This window comes from Xiphophorus couchianus, chromosome 3 (assembly GCF_001444195.1).
Source record: "Xiphophorus couchianus chromosome 3, X_couchianus-1.0, whole genome shotgun sequence".
NCBI classification, from domain to species: Eukaryota; Metazoa; Chordata; class Actinopteri; order Cyprinodontiformes; family Poeciliidae; genus Xiphophorus; species Xiphophorus couchianus.
In genome coordinates this window covers 14,049,996-14,065,335 of record NC_040230.1, presented here as the reverse complement: position 1 = coordinate 14,065,335, position 15,340 = coordinate 14,049,996, and the positions used below count along the sequence as shown (strand labels likewise).

The following is a 15,340-nucleotide window of genomic DNA, read 5'->3' as shown; positions in this document are numbered from 1 at the left end:
GCAGATGAATAAACCTCCCATAACACACCGCGCTGCGGGCTTTTAATTGCCCCGGGATGGTGCTTTGAGCATTCATCAGTTGCCTGATAACAAGTGACTGTAGCCGGAAGTGGTGGTCTGCTGATGATTGGAGAATGTCGGTGGGTGTTTCAATGTTTTCCTTGCCGTCATTGGGTTTCCTCTCCGCCGCTCAGACCTGCTGCTGCCTCGGCTCCAGACACTTCCTGCTCCGGCTCAGTTTTCGCAGTCCTGAAGAGGGGGACAGGATGAGGTGATTTGAACTTTGTTTCAGTGCTGCTTTGTGTTCTGCTGGGCTTGAATTACCATATAAGGTCCAAATTTGAATCTTAACTTTTATTGCTTTACCGCTACTTTGAATAGTAAATCACAGCGGTCTGTAGCTAACACGCTAGTTTGTATACATCTTATCTAACCATTTGACTTAAACAACTAAGTAAGACTCTAAAGCTAGAAATAATACGTATCGATACACTTTTAAAGGGAACAAAATGTAAGTGTAAGTTAAACTTTAAGCTGGATATGAAGTAGAAAACTGTTAGCTTCTGCTAACTGACAACAGTTAAAACTAGCTAACATTAAAACTGGGGGCGCATCTATCCTTAGCCTCTGTGTTAATTACCTCTAGTAGTTCAAAACTATTTTCAAACACAGTTTTGGGTTTGTTTTTGAATAGTACGTTAATGGTAACTGTTTGAAGAAATTCAGATTAAGTTAGCTGGCTAACTGACGGACTGCTGCTAGCTTGGTTAGGTGGTCAGCATCGATCGAAGTTTCCATGTAAAGCCAAGGATAACCAGACTGCCGGCCAGGGCTTTAAAATGTGTCTTTAAACTGCGTAATTACACCCTAAATTGAGGAATACCTCCATGTATTCAGGAAATGAACCAAACTGTTTTTTTCTTCACCGTTATTTCTACAACCTCTTTGTTTCGGGGGGTCAAATTTAGCCTGGTTGTTATTATTTCTATGTCCCCGCCCTGCACTTCAAGGACGTAAGATGCAACAATGGGCATCAGTGAGGTGCATTTCTGCGTGTTTAATCAGAGCAGGACGCTGGCCAGCTGTTGGTTTGTCTGCATTACAGCTCGAACAATCTTTCCATACTGTTGTTGCATTTGGAAAGAGCTGCGACCAGGTTAATATCTGTCTGAGATTAAACATTTACTTACCAAGTCGTTCTATTTCATTGCATACTAAATATGACATTTCACCTAGAATACATGGCCTAGAAAATTTTTAATACACCTTCAGCACTGTGACTGGAATTTAAAATGTATTTAATCTAAATTTTATGTGGTGGACTATCAGAGAAATGCATAACTGAAAATAATTTGAAATTATATTTACCATGGTGGTTCTAAATAATTCCCGCAGAAGTAGATAGATTATCTCTTTACACAGCAAAAGCTCAAAATCTTACCAAAATATTTAGTCAAAAGAAGCTCCTGTATCTTGCTGAACAGTTATGCGTAAGTTACGTTTGTCTTTTTTCAAGCGTACTAAGACATTTGCTTTAGAAACTAAACCAAAAATACTTGGTAATATTTATTTTTTTTTGCAGTGCATTAAATTTAATCATCTTCGTTTAAGTTCAGCTTTTCTGTGAATGTCTCTGACATGAAGGGAAGTGGTCAACTGAGTCCAAAACTGAACATGTTGGGCATTCGTGGTTAAAAACTGCAGCAGCACAGTACCCTGAGTACACCATTCACACAATAAAACATGGTGGTGGTAGCAGCATGCTGCGGTGGACACATTCACTCTGCAGGGACAGAGAAGCTGGTCAGAGTTGATCGGAAAAACGAATTAAAATATTTATAGGTCAATCCCGGAAGCAAACCTCCTAATCTGTGAAAGATTTGATACCAGGAGGAATGAGACCTGTGTTGAAGTTGTTCTTTAAGTGGTTTATTATGATAAACAAGGTTTAAAAAAATGCCTCAATTCTAATTGTGCGTCTAAATTGGTAATTCTGAATCAAGTCAGTGTGTGCGTCATCATAAAATAGCATTTGTTGGCCGATAATGTTTTGCGTCATGCATTTGAACTTCGCTTGCTAATTGAAGGAACATGTTGGGGACATTATGATGTAAAAGCTCAGCAGTTCAAGATCCACATTGTGACAGAGAGCACTTTTGTCCCACAGTCCTGAGGATTGAAACTCCTGAGTATGTAAATGCTTATAAGCTTGCGGTCATTGGCATGCAACTTCTCATGCACAGTTATGTAGCGTCACAGCGAGGCGGTTTAAGGATGTGTGACTGTGAGTCAGCAGCAGTCCAGACGCACCTAAGGTCAAGGGGAGAGGCAGATCTGATATTGCTTTACTCTGAAAATAATCTCTCCTGCTTATTGTAGTGATTGTTGCTAAGACTGCGATATAAAAATGCGTTTTTATATAGTGATAAAAAATATTTTTTTACTCGTAACTCCTTACAGGGTCACTTTGTAGATGTCTGACTTTCCAATATTGACATCAACACTTAACGTTGCTTTTCTTTTCCTACAGGAGCAGAGATGTTTGGGAGGGAACGTGACTCCTGGGGCTTCACTTAAGGACATTAAGATGACATGAACTAAGGACTTACCTGGAACTGATTCCTTTGTGTATTTTCTTTGTTCCTCTTTTTTTTTGTTTAGTTGCTTATTCCCTATGTTTGTTTATTGTCAGGTGTCATTCGGAGGAGTGTTTTCTACGACGAATCTTTAATTTATCACACTACCGTCCTGAAGGCGTGATTTTTGTCACTCCTCCTGCTTGTGTCGTATGTAATCTCTGAGATTTCAGATAGCAATAGAAGTTTCAAAGGTCTCAGCAAAGCTGCACTCATCATATCTTCGGGGCATTCATCACACTGCAGGCTGCATTCGACATGCAACATACTTTAAAGAATCGCTGCACATTAGTTTAATGACCTCCTTTCATAGAAAAGGTGTGTTTTGCTTCTTGTCTTATTGATACTTTATTGATGTTTGAGTTACTTCTTTTGAGAGGTTCAGTTTTGTACCTTTGTGTGATTATTTAAAGATTACTGATTAATTAGCTGCTCTGCTGCCTTGTTTTGCTGAGACCAAAGGCAGCTTCAAACTGAAATGTAAACTTTTTTGTACTTATGCAATTTCTTTGTTTCTGATTGACTGAGTTTCCTGTTCAAGCGTTGAAGTATTGCTTCCAGTTTTTAATTGGCAGGAAACTGTTGGAACTGACAGCTTAGATTTGATTGCTTTTTTTCTCCTCATCTTCACTGGATTATTTCTTTTGAAAAATGACTCTTTATACTGGAAGAAGTTTGCTTTTCAAATGAAGACAAAATCGGAAGGTTTTGGGTTTTTTTGTTGCCTGCATGAAGAATAATCTTAAAGTGATTTCAGGGATGAAGTTCTTTTCTGACACATTTTAATTTTTCTTGCACATCTTGAAGAACTGACAGCTCTCTGAGCTTCTGGTTCCAGAAGCTCGTACCGTTTGCTTCGTCAGACTGGCAGACGTCGTCCGATCCAAAAGCAAGGATGCGCTCCCCAGATTCCTCCTCACCTTCTCCAGAAGAAGCCCTCCTTCACGGACAGTTTGCCAGCTGGGAATCTGGCAGTAACTGCGGCAGCAGCTGCAGCTGCCCGGAGAGCCCTGGAAGCTCAGGAGGGCTTTCCCCCGCCACCTCACCAGCTCTGAGTCCGGCGTCCAACTATGCCTTGACCCTCACCCATACCCACATTCACATTCAGCGACTCTCATCGCGGCCCGGGAAGGAAGCCCGTCTCCTGTTGCCTTTGTCTGAGCTGGTGGGGTGCAGCTGTCCTCGCTCTCCTGCACCGCCGCTGCTTGTGCTGTATTGGTATCCGCAAGGGAAACGGAGGAAGGGGGTGTCCAGGCGCAGGCAGGTGAAGGCGTACCTGGCGGAAAGCCGGCCTGAAGCTGAGAGGTGGTCGGCCGCTATCCAGTGTTTGCTCAGAGAAGTGCCCGTTACAGCTAACACAGGTGAGCGTCTCTTTCACCTGAAAAGCCTTTTTGTCCAGACATCTGTATCAAAGCAGTCATTAATATTCACTCATGTTAAAAATTGGATTTTCAGATCTGATAACAATGTTTGTAATCAATCTGTCTGTACAAAGCTGGTTTTGACAAACCTACCTGGTAGATTGATACATTAATGCTATATCACTTTAATTTTTAACATTTTCTATGGGATTTCTTCAAAATTATCCTTTGGGACGATTCAAATTTCTTTTAAAAATAAAAAGAGAAATCTTATGGAGCTTGCTCCTTTTTTTTTGTTTTTTAGCTCATATCGTCACCTTCTTAAAATAACGGCCTAAGTGAAAACTGTTTCCTTCTAGAAGTTGTTTCAATAAACAAAAATACTTTTGGCAAAAAAAATGACTTGGGACATTATTCCAGGAAGGTGGCAATATTTTAATAGCTTATATAACTGAGTCAAATTTCTTAATTACTTATATTGTTGCTGTTTATTTTTTTTATCAAAACAAGTCTATATAGGTCAAATAAAAATAATACAGAAAAACATACAAATATATATTTAGACAGTATTGAAGTGGTTTTGTAAAAAAGAAGTAATTATATATTTGACATTTTCTATCTGCATTTGTGAAAGAAAAGCAATTTATGAAAAAACTTATGTACTTAGTTTGCTAGTGGTGTCAAATATCAGGAAAGTAGACAGTAGCAAGGCTGCTGCTAGAAATTACGATGATATTATGGATTACAATCCACATTTTCCTGAATTCGTTCATTGTTATGCCGTTGTGTAACATCTTTTCTCAATCCACTTAATGAGCTTCAGTGTCTCAGCAGGAGGGCATATCGATCCCAGCGGCCAAATAAATGAAATGCAGACTTGAAATTTACTACATTACCAAATAGTAAATGCACAGTTTTTTGCGAGTGAGATGATAATGTGTTATATTGTGTTGCTCTCCTGGAAGATAGCATTAATTTAGTATCAGTCACATTAAGAGCAGTGATGGTTATAGCAGGTGGAAGGCAGTTTTAAGCTCCACTGGAGCGTCTGAGTAAAGAATCTCGTCATCTGCAAAAAGATGTCATTCAGCTGCTGGTATGTTTTCCCCAATGATTTTAATACAAATCTGGTGAAAAAATGTGTTCTGTATCATAACTTTGAGCGGCTCTATAAAAATGTTATTTTTTTGTAAAGTATTCACTGTTAGATGTTTCGGCTCATTTGGTTTTTAAACTTGACAACAGAGAATCTTTCCTTTGATTATTTTTAACTGATTGCATTGAAGGACATTTAAAGAATGCTAGTTCTGCGCCTTTGCTTGTTGTGACCTTTATGTTTGGCTCCAGGAATTAACCTGAAACTCCACATTTTGTTGTTTTGTTTGCTTTCATTTATGCCTCCCTTTGTAGACTCTTGCTAATTATAGCTGAATGTCACAGTGGCCCTGGGTCTTCCTGCATGTTCAGCCAACTCATTCTGTCTGGAAAGTTTTTATTCTGCACAGCTTTCAAAGACTGTACAATACCTAAACACTTCATTAAGTAAGCTTTGAAGTTGATCAAACTGTTCACCCTCTCTTTTGTCTGTTCTGCATACACATGATTCTATATATTCATAATAAATGCAAAGTTCCCCCCAGAAAACCTGCTAAGTCTGGTGGTTGGGCTGCTCAGCAGTCATTCATCCAGCGGCCTGCTGTGTTTTTGAGTTAAAAAATATTTAAAGTTAAAAGAAAATTGGAAAATATTACATGATAATTATGTGTTACTGGAAGATTGGAATATTAATATCTGAACACCAACTATAAAGTCTTAAAAAATGCAAACAAAAAAAAAAACTGTAAATAAATAAGCAATGCTAAGCCTGGTGGGGGTGTAAGTAAATCCTGGTGGCCCACCAGGCTTATAGAACACTGGAGGAAACCCTGAAATATACACTCTCCAATGCTGCAACACACCACTCCTTCCCTTCAACTAATAAGACTTGGTTATCAGAAGATACGTGTTCAAGGTTCAGTCTCCTTTTTGTCATTGTAGCCTTTGTTAACGTTCCTTATCTAGATGTTTTCTGTTGCTTATCTCGTTACATAACATGTAATTGAATTATTCTGCTATATTCCATCTTTGTTCTTGCTTTGGTATTAATTTAAGAATCAACGTTTTCCTGTTCTGAATGGTAATATTGTTGGACTTTACTGTTTTAGTGATTACTGAACTGCCCTTTAGTTGTTCACAGTTAACTATTTCTAGGAGAGAAGTATAGTTTCTTTAAAGTTATGACTTTTGTAAACTGCTGGAAAATATTATTGGAATTATATTGTGAACAGAGCAAGTGTTTCATTTCTAAGGCGTATAGTTTAAAATATCTGAAAATCAGTGCATGGTGTTGGTTGGCAAATGATTATCTTCACCTACACTTGCTTACTCTTCGTTGCTTAGGTTCAACAAGGTTTTATAAAACATTTCTCATTGAGGTTGGTTCATATTAACATGATGGCATCATGTAACAGCTGAAAGTTTGTTGGCTGCTCATTCATGATCCACCACATCCCAAAGTCGCTCCATTGCACTGAGATCTGGTGACTCAAGTACAGTGAATTCATTGTTGCATTCAAGAAAACTGTTGGGAATTATTTGACCTTAAAGCAGCGATCGGACGAAGGGTACACTGCGGTCATAAAGAGAAAAAGTAACGACACTCAGGTCGGCCATGTTGTTTAAACAATGGTCAGTTTATACTAAGGGAGCCAAAGTGTCTCAAGAAATCGAGAGCGTTGAGTTTCGGCCATGTGATTAGAGTGAAGTACACTGCCAGGTGAAATAAGAGAGAGAGGCTCAGTCTCAAATTAGAGTCGACTAACTCTGAAACAAAAGCTCAGCTAGGGGTGGATGATGTGGACTCTGAATTTAATCATGATATTGTACTATTGTGACAATGACAAAAGTAACAATAAGAACAATTTATCACCTTTTTTTTAGGTAACTGCATCCCTGTGACTGCATTCATTGCACCACAGCTGAAAAACGTATCTATTTAAAATGAGCTTCTTCAGGACACCACTTACCTAAAAAATGTGGCTAACCTGTGCACATTTATTCATATTTTTGAATATGAATAAAAAAGTATTCATATTCATATTCCCATTCTTGTGGAGAAAATTGTAAAAACACCATTTTAGTCAATTTTTTTTAACATTACTTGAAATTTATTGAGATGACAAATGAAAATTTGCATTATAAGAAATATTTCACAATAAAGGATAAACAATCCGATAAAAGCCAACTGTAGGAGTTTATATCATGTTACAGTTGACCTGGTGTTGAAGATTTCTAGATGCCCTGAATAATTAATATTTGAATATTTAATTTAGCATTTCTTCCTCATCATCAGAGTTTTCCAGAAGTCTGCTACCTCGTCCCAGGCGACTACTGTTATTGGTCAATCCATTCAGCGGAAGAGGCCAGGCGATGCAGTGGTGTCAGACCCACATCCTGCCAATGATTAGGGAGGCCAACATCAGCTACAACCTCATACAGACAGGTAAGACAAGAAGCTGGAAATCATAGCTGTGAGTAAGGATAATGCATGAATGTTAATTTATTTTTATTAATCTGTCCTAGAGCGTCGGAACCACGCGAGAGAGCTCATCAGAGAGATATCGCTCCCAGAGTGGGACGGCATTGTCATTGTTTCTGGAGACGGACTGATGCATGAGGTAAGGTTCTGATGCTGCAATTGATGTGCAGGTAAAGTTTTAGGTCTCCTGAAGTCTCTTATGAATATCCTGTGGATTTGTAGGTGATTAATGGACTGATGGAGCGTCCGGACTGGGAACAAGCAATAAAGACACCTCTTGGCATTCTGCCCTGCGGCTCTGGGAATGCACTGGCTGGCTCCATCAACCACTACGCAGGGTGAGGGGAGCAGTGGCTGGTCAGGCATCATCAACCCATTTCTATCCGTCATCAACATAGAGCTGGACAATAAGTCAATAACAATACATATCAAGATAGACAATATATGATCGATACAAAGAGATAGAATATTCAATAATTTCACTGAACTCCGTTTGAGAACTGCACTGCATTCTGGGAGATGTAGGCAGACGACAAAGCTCAACCTTTCACAAGTAGGTGAGCAAGGTCACTCTTTGGTTACCTAGCAACAATTTGTTGAGTAACTAGTGGTTACCTAGCAGCAACCTTTTGACTACCTTGCACAGCAGCAGTTTCAGGTTTCACCCCTCGTACCTACTTAGAAATAAACGAAGTGAAAACTGGACTAAAAAAGGAAAAATCACATCACTGGTTTGGGAGTATTTCAGATATTTAAAACAAAAAATTAATGAATAATTATTGATAGCGACTGAAATGAAAAGCTGCAACTGTGAAAGCAGCTCTAGGTTAACTTGCTATTAGCAGTTAAAAAAAAGAGATGGAGCAATTGATATTTTTTTTTCTACTTTTCAGATGCAACATTATTTAAAGTTGTACTGCAAATCTGAAAGAAATATTTTAAAGTCACCATTTGAGTTTCCCAATATGTTTTTTGTAAATTGAGACTATTTCTATCAGAGATGAGTTAGGTTTTTTTCTTTTTCTTCCCTTTCTCAGGTATGACATGTGCCTTCGAGAGCCGCTCCTTTTAAACTGCTGCTTCTTGCTCTGTCAAGGCGGCATCCGACCCATGGACCTGGTGTCTGTAACAATAAGCCCTCTGCCCTCCAAAAACAGCCATGCTGCAGCACCCAGGAGACTGTTTTCCTTCCTTTCTGTTGCCTGGGGCTTTGTGTCTGATGTCGACATCGAAAGTGAAAGGTGTGTGTTTTATGTCAAAGCTCAAGTTATTTGGTTGGTGCTGTTTTTTGAAAAAGTATTCATGCTGTTGAATTCTTTGAAATTTTAAAACCACAAACTTCTTTGTATTTTCGGGGACTTTATGTGATAGGCTAGCAAAACTAATGCATATATATGAAATAATACACAAGTTATTTCTTTATAAAATCCTTTTTACACATAAAAATCTGAAAAAAAAAAGGGGTAAAGCACACTTTTATTCACCCTCTGTGAGTTAATATTTTGTAGAAGCACCTTTCCCAACAATTTTTGGTCGTCTAGACGCTTTCACTCATTTTTATTTGCACAACAGTTCAAACTCAGTCAGACTGGAGGGATAGATTATCTCATCATCAATTTTCAAGTCTTACAACAGATTCCTGGTTCAGCTCTGGACTTTGACTGGGTCATTCCAACAGATGAATATTCTTTGATCTAAACTGTTAAATTGTAGCTCTGACAACGATTAAGGCCGTTGTCCTGGTGGAAAGGAAACCACCGTCCCAGCATAAACTTTGTAGCCCCTGACAGTCTCTTCCTGGATTGTCCTGTATTAGCTCCACCAACCTGAGCCACTTCCTGTTTGTCTTCCACCGCCATCAGGAGATTCAGGATGATGTGCACTTCCTCAGACTCTACCTCAAGCTTCCCCAAAACCTTATCTGCCACCTGTCTGGATTTTATTTATGGGTAACAAAGTAAAAAGGGCTGAAAAGGGGCCAATGTGTAGGCCATGATTTCAGATTTTTAGTTGAAAAGAAAGTATTTTTGTGTTTGTCTGTTATATAAAATCCCAATTGGATGCATTAAATGTGTGGCTGAAAACTTGACTAAATATGGGAAGTTCTAGGACAATCAAACATCACAAGACAAAGTTTCATTTTAAACATTTTTTTTTGTTCCAGGTATCGTGGTTTGGGCTCAGCTCGCTTCACTTTGGGCACTTTGGTGCGCATAGCTTCTCTTCGATCGTACAAGGGCCGTCTGTCCTACATGCCTCCCTCTGTAGTTGCCACATCTTCAAATGGGACACCTCCACCCAGGAGACTCCTCTCCCGCAGCATTACTGAAGGCCTGGATGGATTATGCAAAACGCCCATCCATCGCACTTGCTCCGACATGGGTATCAGTGAGCAGAGGAGCCTCTTGCGGAGAGGTGAGATGGAAAGAGAGGAGAGGCAGAGAGAGAGGACAAGGAGACGACAGAGGGGTAGAGGTAAAGGAACCGGTGTGGTGAGAGCTAGCAGTCTGGCAGAAGACAGAGAGAAGGAGGGGCAGTTGGAGATGGAAGCTGAAGAAAAGTCCGGAAACTGTTCGGAGAAGTCCGGAGCGAGTTCTGCGTCAAATGAACGAGATGAATCCAATATGGGAAGAGATGAAAGGCTGGCAGGAATAAGGGACGAAAGGGAAGACGAGGAAACATCAGAGCCAGACTCTTGTGAAATGTTGGAGGATGACGATGAGAGGGACGAGGATGGCAGTGGCGGTTCTCTGGAGGCGGACGGAGTGTTGCGAGCCAGGGAGTTGGGGGAGAGCTACGGGGTGGACATGGGAAGAGAGGCACAGGAAGAGCCTGGAGATGACCTCTCTAGCCAGGACAGTCTTCAGAACACCAGAGAGTTGGTGAGAAAGAACTCGGCTCCTTCAAGCCAGATAGCCGACGCTCTGCTGAGCCAGCCCCTCAGTCAAGAATCCAGCACAGATTCTGGGATTTCTTATGGCATGGAGGACATGGATCTGAACGAAACATTATTCCAAAAACAGTCTTACTCTCTGGATGTGGCTCGGGAACGATCTCTCACCATCTCCTCCCCTTTCCGTCACAATCCCTTCTCATACAAGCAGAAAGTTCTGGACCAAAACCAAAACACGTCCCGTCCAAGGCCCCACTCACTCCTCCAGCACTCCAGCTCCAACTCCCTCCCTCCTAAAATGACTCCCCCCTCCTTTTCTCCCACACCGCCCTCTTCCCCTTCCTGTTCCTCCCCACGCTCATCATCCTACCTCACCCCCCGTCCTAACACCCCCAACTCCACCTTGAACTCTCCCTCGTTCCAAATGCCGTCCTCATCTTTTAACTTTGACCTTAACGAACCAGCAGGACTTCTAAGGAACCGTCCGTTTGTCTCGCTGCCTTTTGATGTGCCAAGGGACGACTTGTTACCGCCACTCGATCAGCCGCTCCCCACCAGAGATTGGGTCACCATTGAAGGGGACTTTGTCTTGGTCTTGGCCCTTTACCAGAGCCACCTCGGGGCTGACCTCCATGCTGCACCTCACGCCAGATTTGACGACGGCCTGATCCACCTGACCTTTGTCCGAGCCGGCATCTCCAGAGCCACGCTACTCAGACTGTTCTTTGCCATGGAAAAAGGAAACCACCACTCACTCAGCTCGCCGTACGTGAGCCACATAACCTGCAAGGCCTTCAGACTGCAGCCGCTGTCTCCGCGGGGAACCCTCACTGTGGACGGGGAACTTGTGCCCTATGGACCACTACAAGCGCAGGTTAGAAAGTTCTAATAACTACCTGAATGTAACCATACAGTACCTGTGATAAGCTTTGAAATTTTCCACATTTTGTCTTGTGAAGCCAAAGAGTTGAAGATGGACATGGGCTTTTATATAAATGATCACCAACATGGTGAATAATGGGAAAGTGGGGAGAATTTAGAAAAGATTAATGGAAATAAGTAGAGTACTTGTCATTCTGGTTCAGGTTCTGATTAGATTATGCTATGTAATCTGTATTATATCTTTATTGTGTCAATAAGTTACTCATCAATTTTTTCTGGTCTTTCACAGATTCATCCTTCCATGGCCCGCCTCGTTGTTGGAGACACTGGAGTAAAGATTACCAGACTTTAATAAGGGATTATGGATCTTATATATATATATTTATATATATATAGACATATCAATACTCTAATGAATTATCTCTGTCGCCCTTAAGCTCTCAGAGGGAGAAAGATAAGGTGGAGTGTTTGAGACACTAGCTTTGTTTCCAGAAAACACTTTTCGTAGGGATTTAAAGGGATAACACACCGAGCCATGCGTCATTGCAGAATGACTGCAGGGATTAATACTAAATTTCAAGAATTGTTTTTTAAAAATGCGCTTAGTTGCACAAGTGTTGTATAATGTATAGTAAGAAGGGGAACCACACAGTCTTGGATAAGAAGAGGGAATACCAATACCAATTGAATGTTTTGTGGATTTTTTTGAGCAGACGGTGCATGAGTTGAATGTTGGTATGCATGCAGAGAAGCACTAACTGAATTTTGCCTTAGACTGAGATAAATACGATTAATGCCCAAGACAGAGATATTCTGGGGTGATAAAAATACACGGAAATTATCCACAATCCCTTATCTGGACTCTTTCTTCCACCAGTGTTCAACTATTAAAGGACAACAACTTTTGTCCTTTAAATTAATGCCTTATCTACCATTTGCTCGTTCTGTTATGTGATAAGCCTAAAATTTGTTAGAGAGAAAGTTTGGGATGTTCTTAAGGTAAGGTTTTGCTATAAACGGTATAAACAGCTAATTTCCTACCTGCAGTAGACAATTCGCTTAATGTTTTTAATTTAGATAAAATTTAGATGGTCTATGAAGCTAACGCTAATAGTTAGTCCAATCAGAGTATGTTTCAGAATGCTCTTCTATTTAATTCAAAAAGCTCAAATCAGAAAATTAAGAGTTTTTTTTAACCTTTAAACTGTCGTCACCTTTGATTTAGATTGTTATATATGCAGAAATTCATTCTTATTCACACAGGAAATGGAGGTTGGAGGTGGTACGCCAGCAATTTATTTCTACTCCCAAAACATTTATAGCATTTCTAATCAGAGAAACTTTGTGAAATCAAAGGAAAATGGCTCAAAAAATATTATAGGGGTTTAAGCGAACACCATTTATGGATTTTTCATCACTCAAATTTTATCAGGCAGTTATGTTTACTGGAAATGCTTTTACATGTTTCATGCAGGAAGATTATTGAAGATTATTCCTGACTCAAATTATATTTGTAATTGTAGTTCTTTGTGCAAATAATTTACCAGTGCAAGCATGACAACAGATTAAAGGTTCATGAAACGGCACATAAACCACTGTGGCATTTTGTAATCAGATATTTTAAGAAAGTAGAAGTTCACAAGGCTACCCATTAGTCTCAGCCTTTAGGCCTAACTAAATTGGATTTGGACAAAATGCAGATACCAGTTACCTACTGCAGATAAGATTTTGACTGTTTATAAACTGCTTACATAACCTCATCTAAAATCCCTTTAACCTCTGTTCAATATTACATCAGATGCATAAATTTAACACTAGTTATACATTTCCTTAGCTCCAGCTACCTACTGTGATTCTCCAAACAGAATAACGTGACTCTACGTCAAATCCTCTTGCTACAAGTAAATCAGTTTAAAGCAACATCAACAGAAACCCCCCCCGATAATTTCTGGACTGAATGTTAACCGTCACTGACATTTGCATTCTGCCTGCTTGTTTTTAGCCAGTGGATGCACGCTGCTGATGATGTCAGTGATGTTGGTTGTTGAAACATGTTGAACATAGCAACTCCTGAATAAAACTAGCTGATTTCTCACTGCTTTTAGACACTTTGATATGAAAACAATCACTGCCCTAGGCCTCAGCAGTCTGAGAACAAATAGTTGAAAGTGTAGTTAGATGGGATGCATCGGTTATCTTGGATATGCTTCACAAAAACTGGAATTGAACCAGCACAGATCAGTAGGATGCAAAGTAACTATTTAATGAATACTAACCACAAAATAGAAACTCACATGTTTCACTAAGCAGATGTGCCGGCATTCGATGCCTAGCACAGAAATTGTGGACTGAATCGCATTGCTTTAATGAACTGTTGGAGTTTAAACACTGACAGGGTATGAAAGGTACAACTGACTGTTTAAAAAGCCTTTTATAAGAGCCAGAGGAGACGACACTAAAATAAATCAAGGCTATATTGGTGGATCAAATGATTTAACATGAGATAAATAAGATAAAAATACTTGGCTTAAAGTTGATTAAATAAACCAGCTGCAGAACAGACTGTTAGATTACAGTTTATTATATTTCCATTTGAAACTTGCTGACAGCTATAGTTATTTGAGCTGATAAATAAAATGAAAGTGAGTTTTTTGAGCCTGAATTGTCTTACAGAGATTAATTTTCTTACTGTAGAGCCTGCTGACTCGGTCTGAGCTGAAGATGAATCATTAGCATGTGCAATATATCAATCAGTTAGAAGATGTGCCAACTGCTTGGATCACCATCAGCATACTGTACTTTTTTAATCAATGCCTTTGTATAATAAGCCTGTAAATTACAGCTGTTGAGGATTTTCTCAACAGATTTATCTTTCTGTCTTTGCCTTTTTTCCCCTTTCACATGCACAATTGAAGTAGCCTACCACGATTTTTACACTGCTTTCACAGCTACAGAATGCGAGTACTACATTTTGAGTCTCAGCTTGTACTATTACTAGATAGGAACTGATGTACACGGTGTGAACAGAAATATGCCAAAATGTTTACTAATGTTGCAGAGCCTAGTTTTGATGGTTTACTTTCTTTGAGCAGCAGCGTTGTCTGTGGCCATAGCTGGGACCATGGCATTTTCTAGACCAATCTGATGGGACAGTCCTGGACTGCAATGTCTGAGCGGATACATGCCTTTACGTTGTCTTTAGAGGGCTGCTTGTAATGAAATGGTAATATTACTAAATCAGTGGAAATGTATACATATACAGTGTACAGGTAATGGCTATAAATTGTTTCAAAAATAAATGTAACTTTATAAATTTGTCTGGTGTGACGTAATTCATTATTCCTTCTAATATATGAGGCTTTTAATTTTCTACTATTTTAGGCTAAAGAAACACTGCTCTTCATGCTTTGTATAAAACAGTGGTGGCAGCTTCATGGTGTGGGTCTGCTTTTCTGCAGCAGAGATAAAGAAACTGATCAGAGTTGACGGGGAGAATAGAGGGAGGTAAATATTGTTCAATCTTGGAAGAAAACTTGTGAGAAGCTGCAAAAACATCTGAGACTGTTCAGCAGGACAATGAAACCAAATAGCAAGAGCTGCAAAAGAATGGAGGGCCTAGTCAAATACTGTACCATAAATAAGTGCAACACGTAAGCTATAGTCCTGGATGTTCTCTATGCAGTCTGACTGGTGAATATCCACAAAGCTGGTAGACATGCTCCTAAAATATTTTAAAAATTGGTGTCTGTGAAATTTTGCTTTCATTTAAAAGACTATGTAATGTCAGTTGTGGCCATTTTAATTTCAGTTTAGTGTCTTCTGATTGTTGTTATGGTTACCAATAATATGCTGTTGAACACCTGTTTGCTTGAGTCCATTTTCTTGCCTTTTTTATATTTGAAAATAGCCTATGTTTTCGCTAAACTACGAAATTAGTCGAAAAATAAATAATGTAGCTCTTAATGGGTCATTATTTGTTTAAATGTAATTT

At 39.6% G+C, this 15,340-nt stretch overlaps 1 protein-coding gene across 3 annotated transcripts; it reads left to right on the top strand.

Moving 5' to 3' along the window:
• The first annotated feature begins 129 nt into the window (after positions 1-129).
• sphk2 (sphingosine kinase 2) lies at positions 130-14,666 on the top strand. 3 transcript variants are annotated; one of them, XM_028012366.1, is made up of 9 exons: positions 130-271; positions 2,531-2,954; positions 3,444-3,997; positions 7,389-7,538; positions 7,619-7,713; positions 7,797-7,912; positions 8,612-8,815; positions 9,739-11,341; positions 11,639-14,666. In XM_028012366.1, exons 3-9 carry the CDS (start codon positions 3,532-3,534, stop codon positions 11,699-11,701), a joined length of 2,697 nt encoding a protein of 898 aa, XP_027868167.1. In that variant the 5' UTR covers positions 130-271; positions 2,531-2,954; positions 3,444-3,531; the 3' UTR covers positions 11,702-14,666. The 3 variants fall into 3 exon arrangements, with proteins under 3 accessions (XP_027868167.1, XP_027868165.1, XP_027868166.1); XM_028012364.1 differs by having other exon boundaries at positions 2,531-3,997; XM_028012365.1 differs by having other exon boundaries at positions 193-332; positions 2,531-3,997.
• Positions 14,667-15,340: the final 674 nt, after the last annotated feature.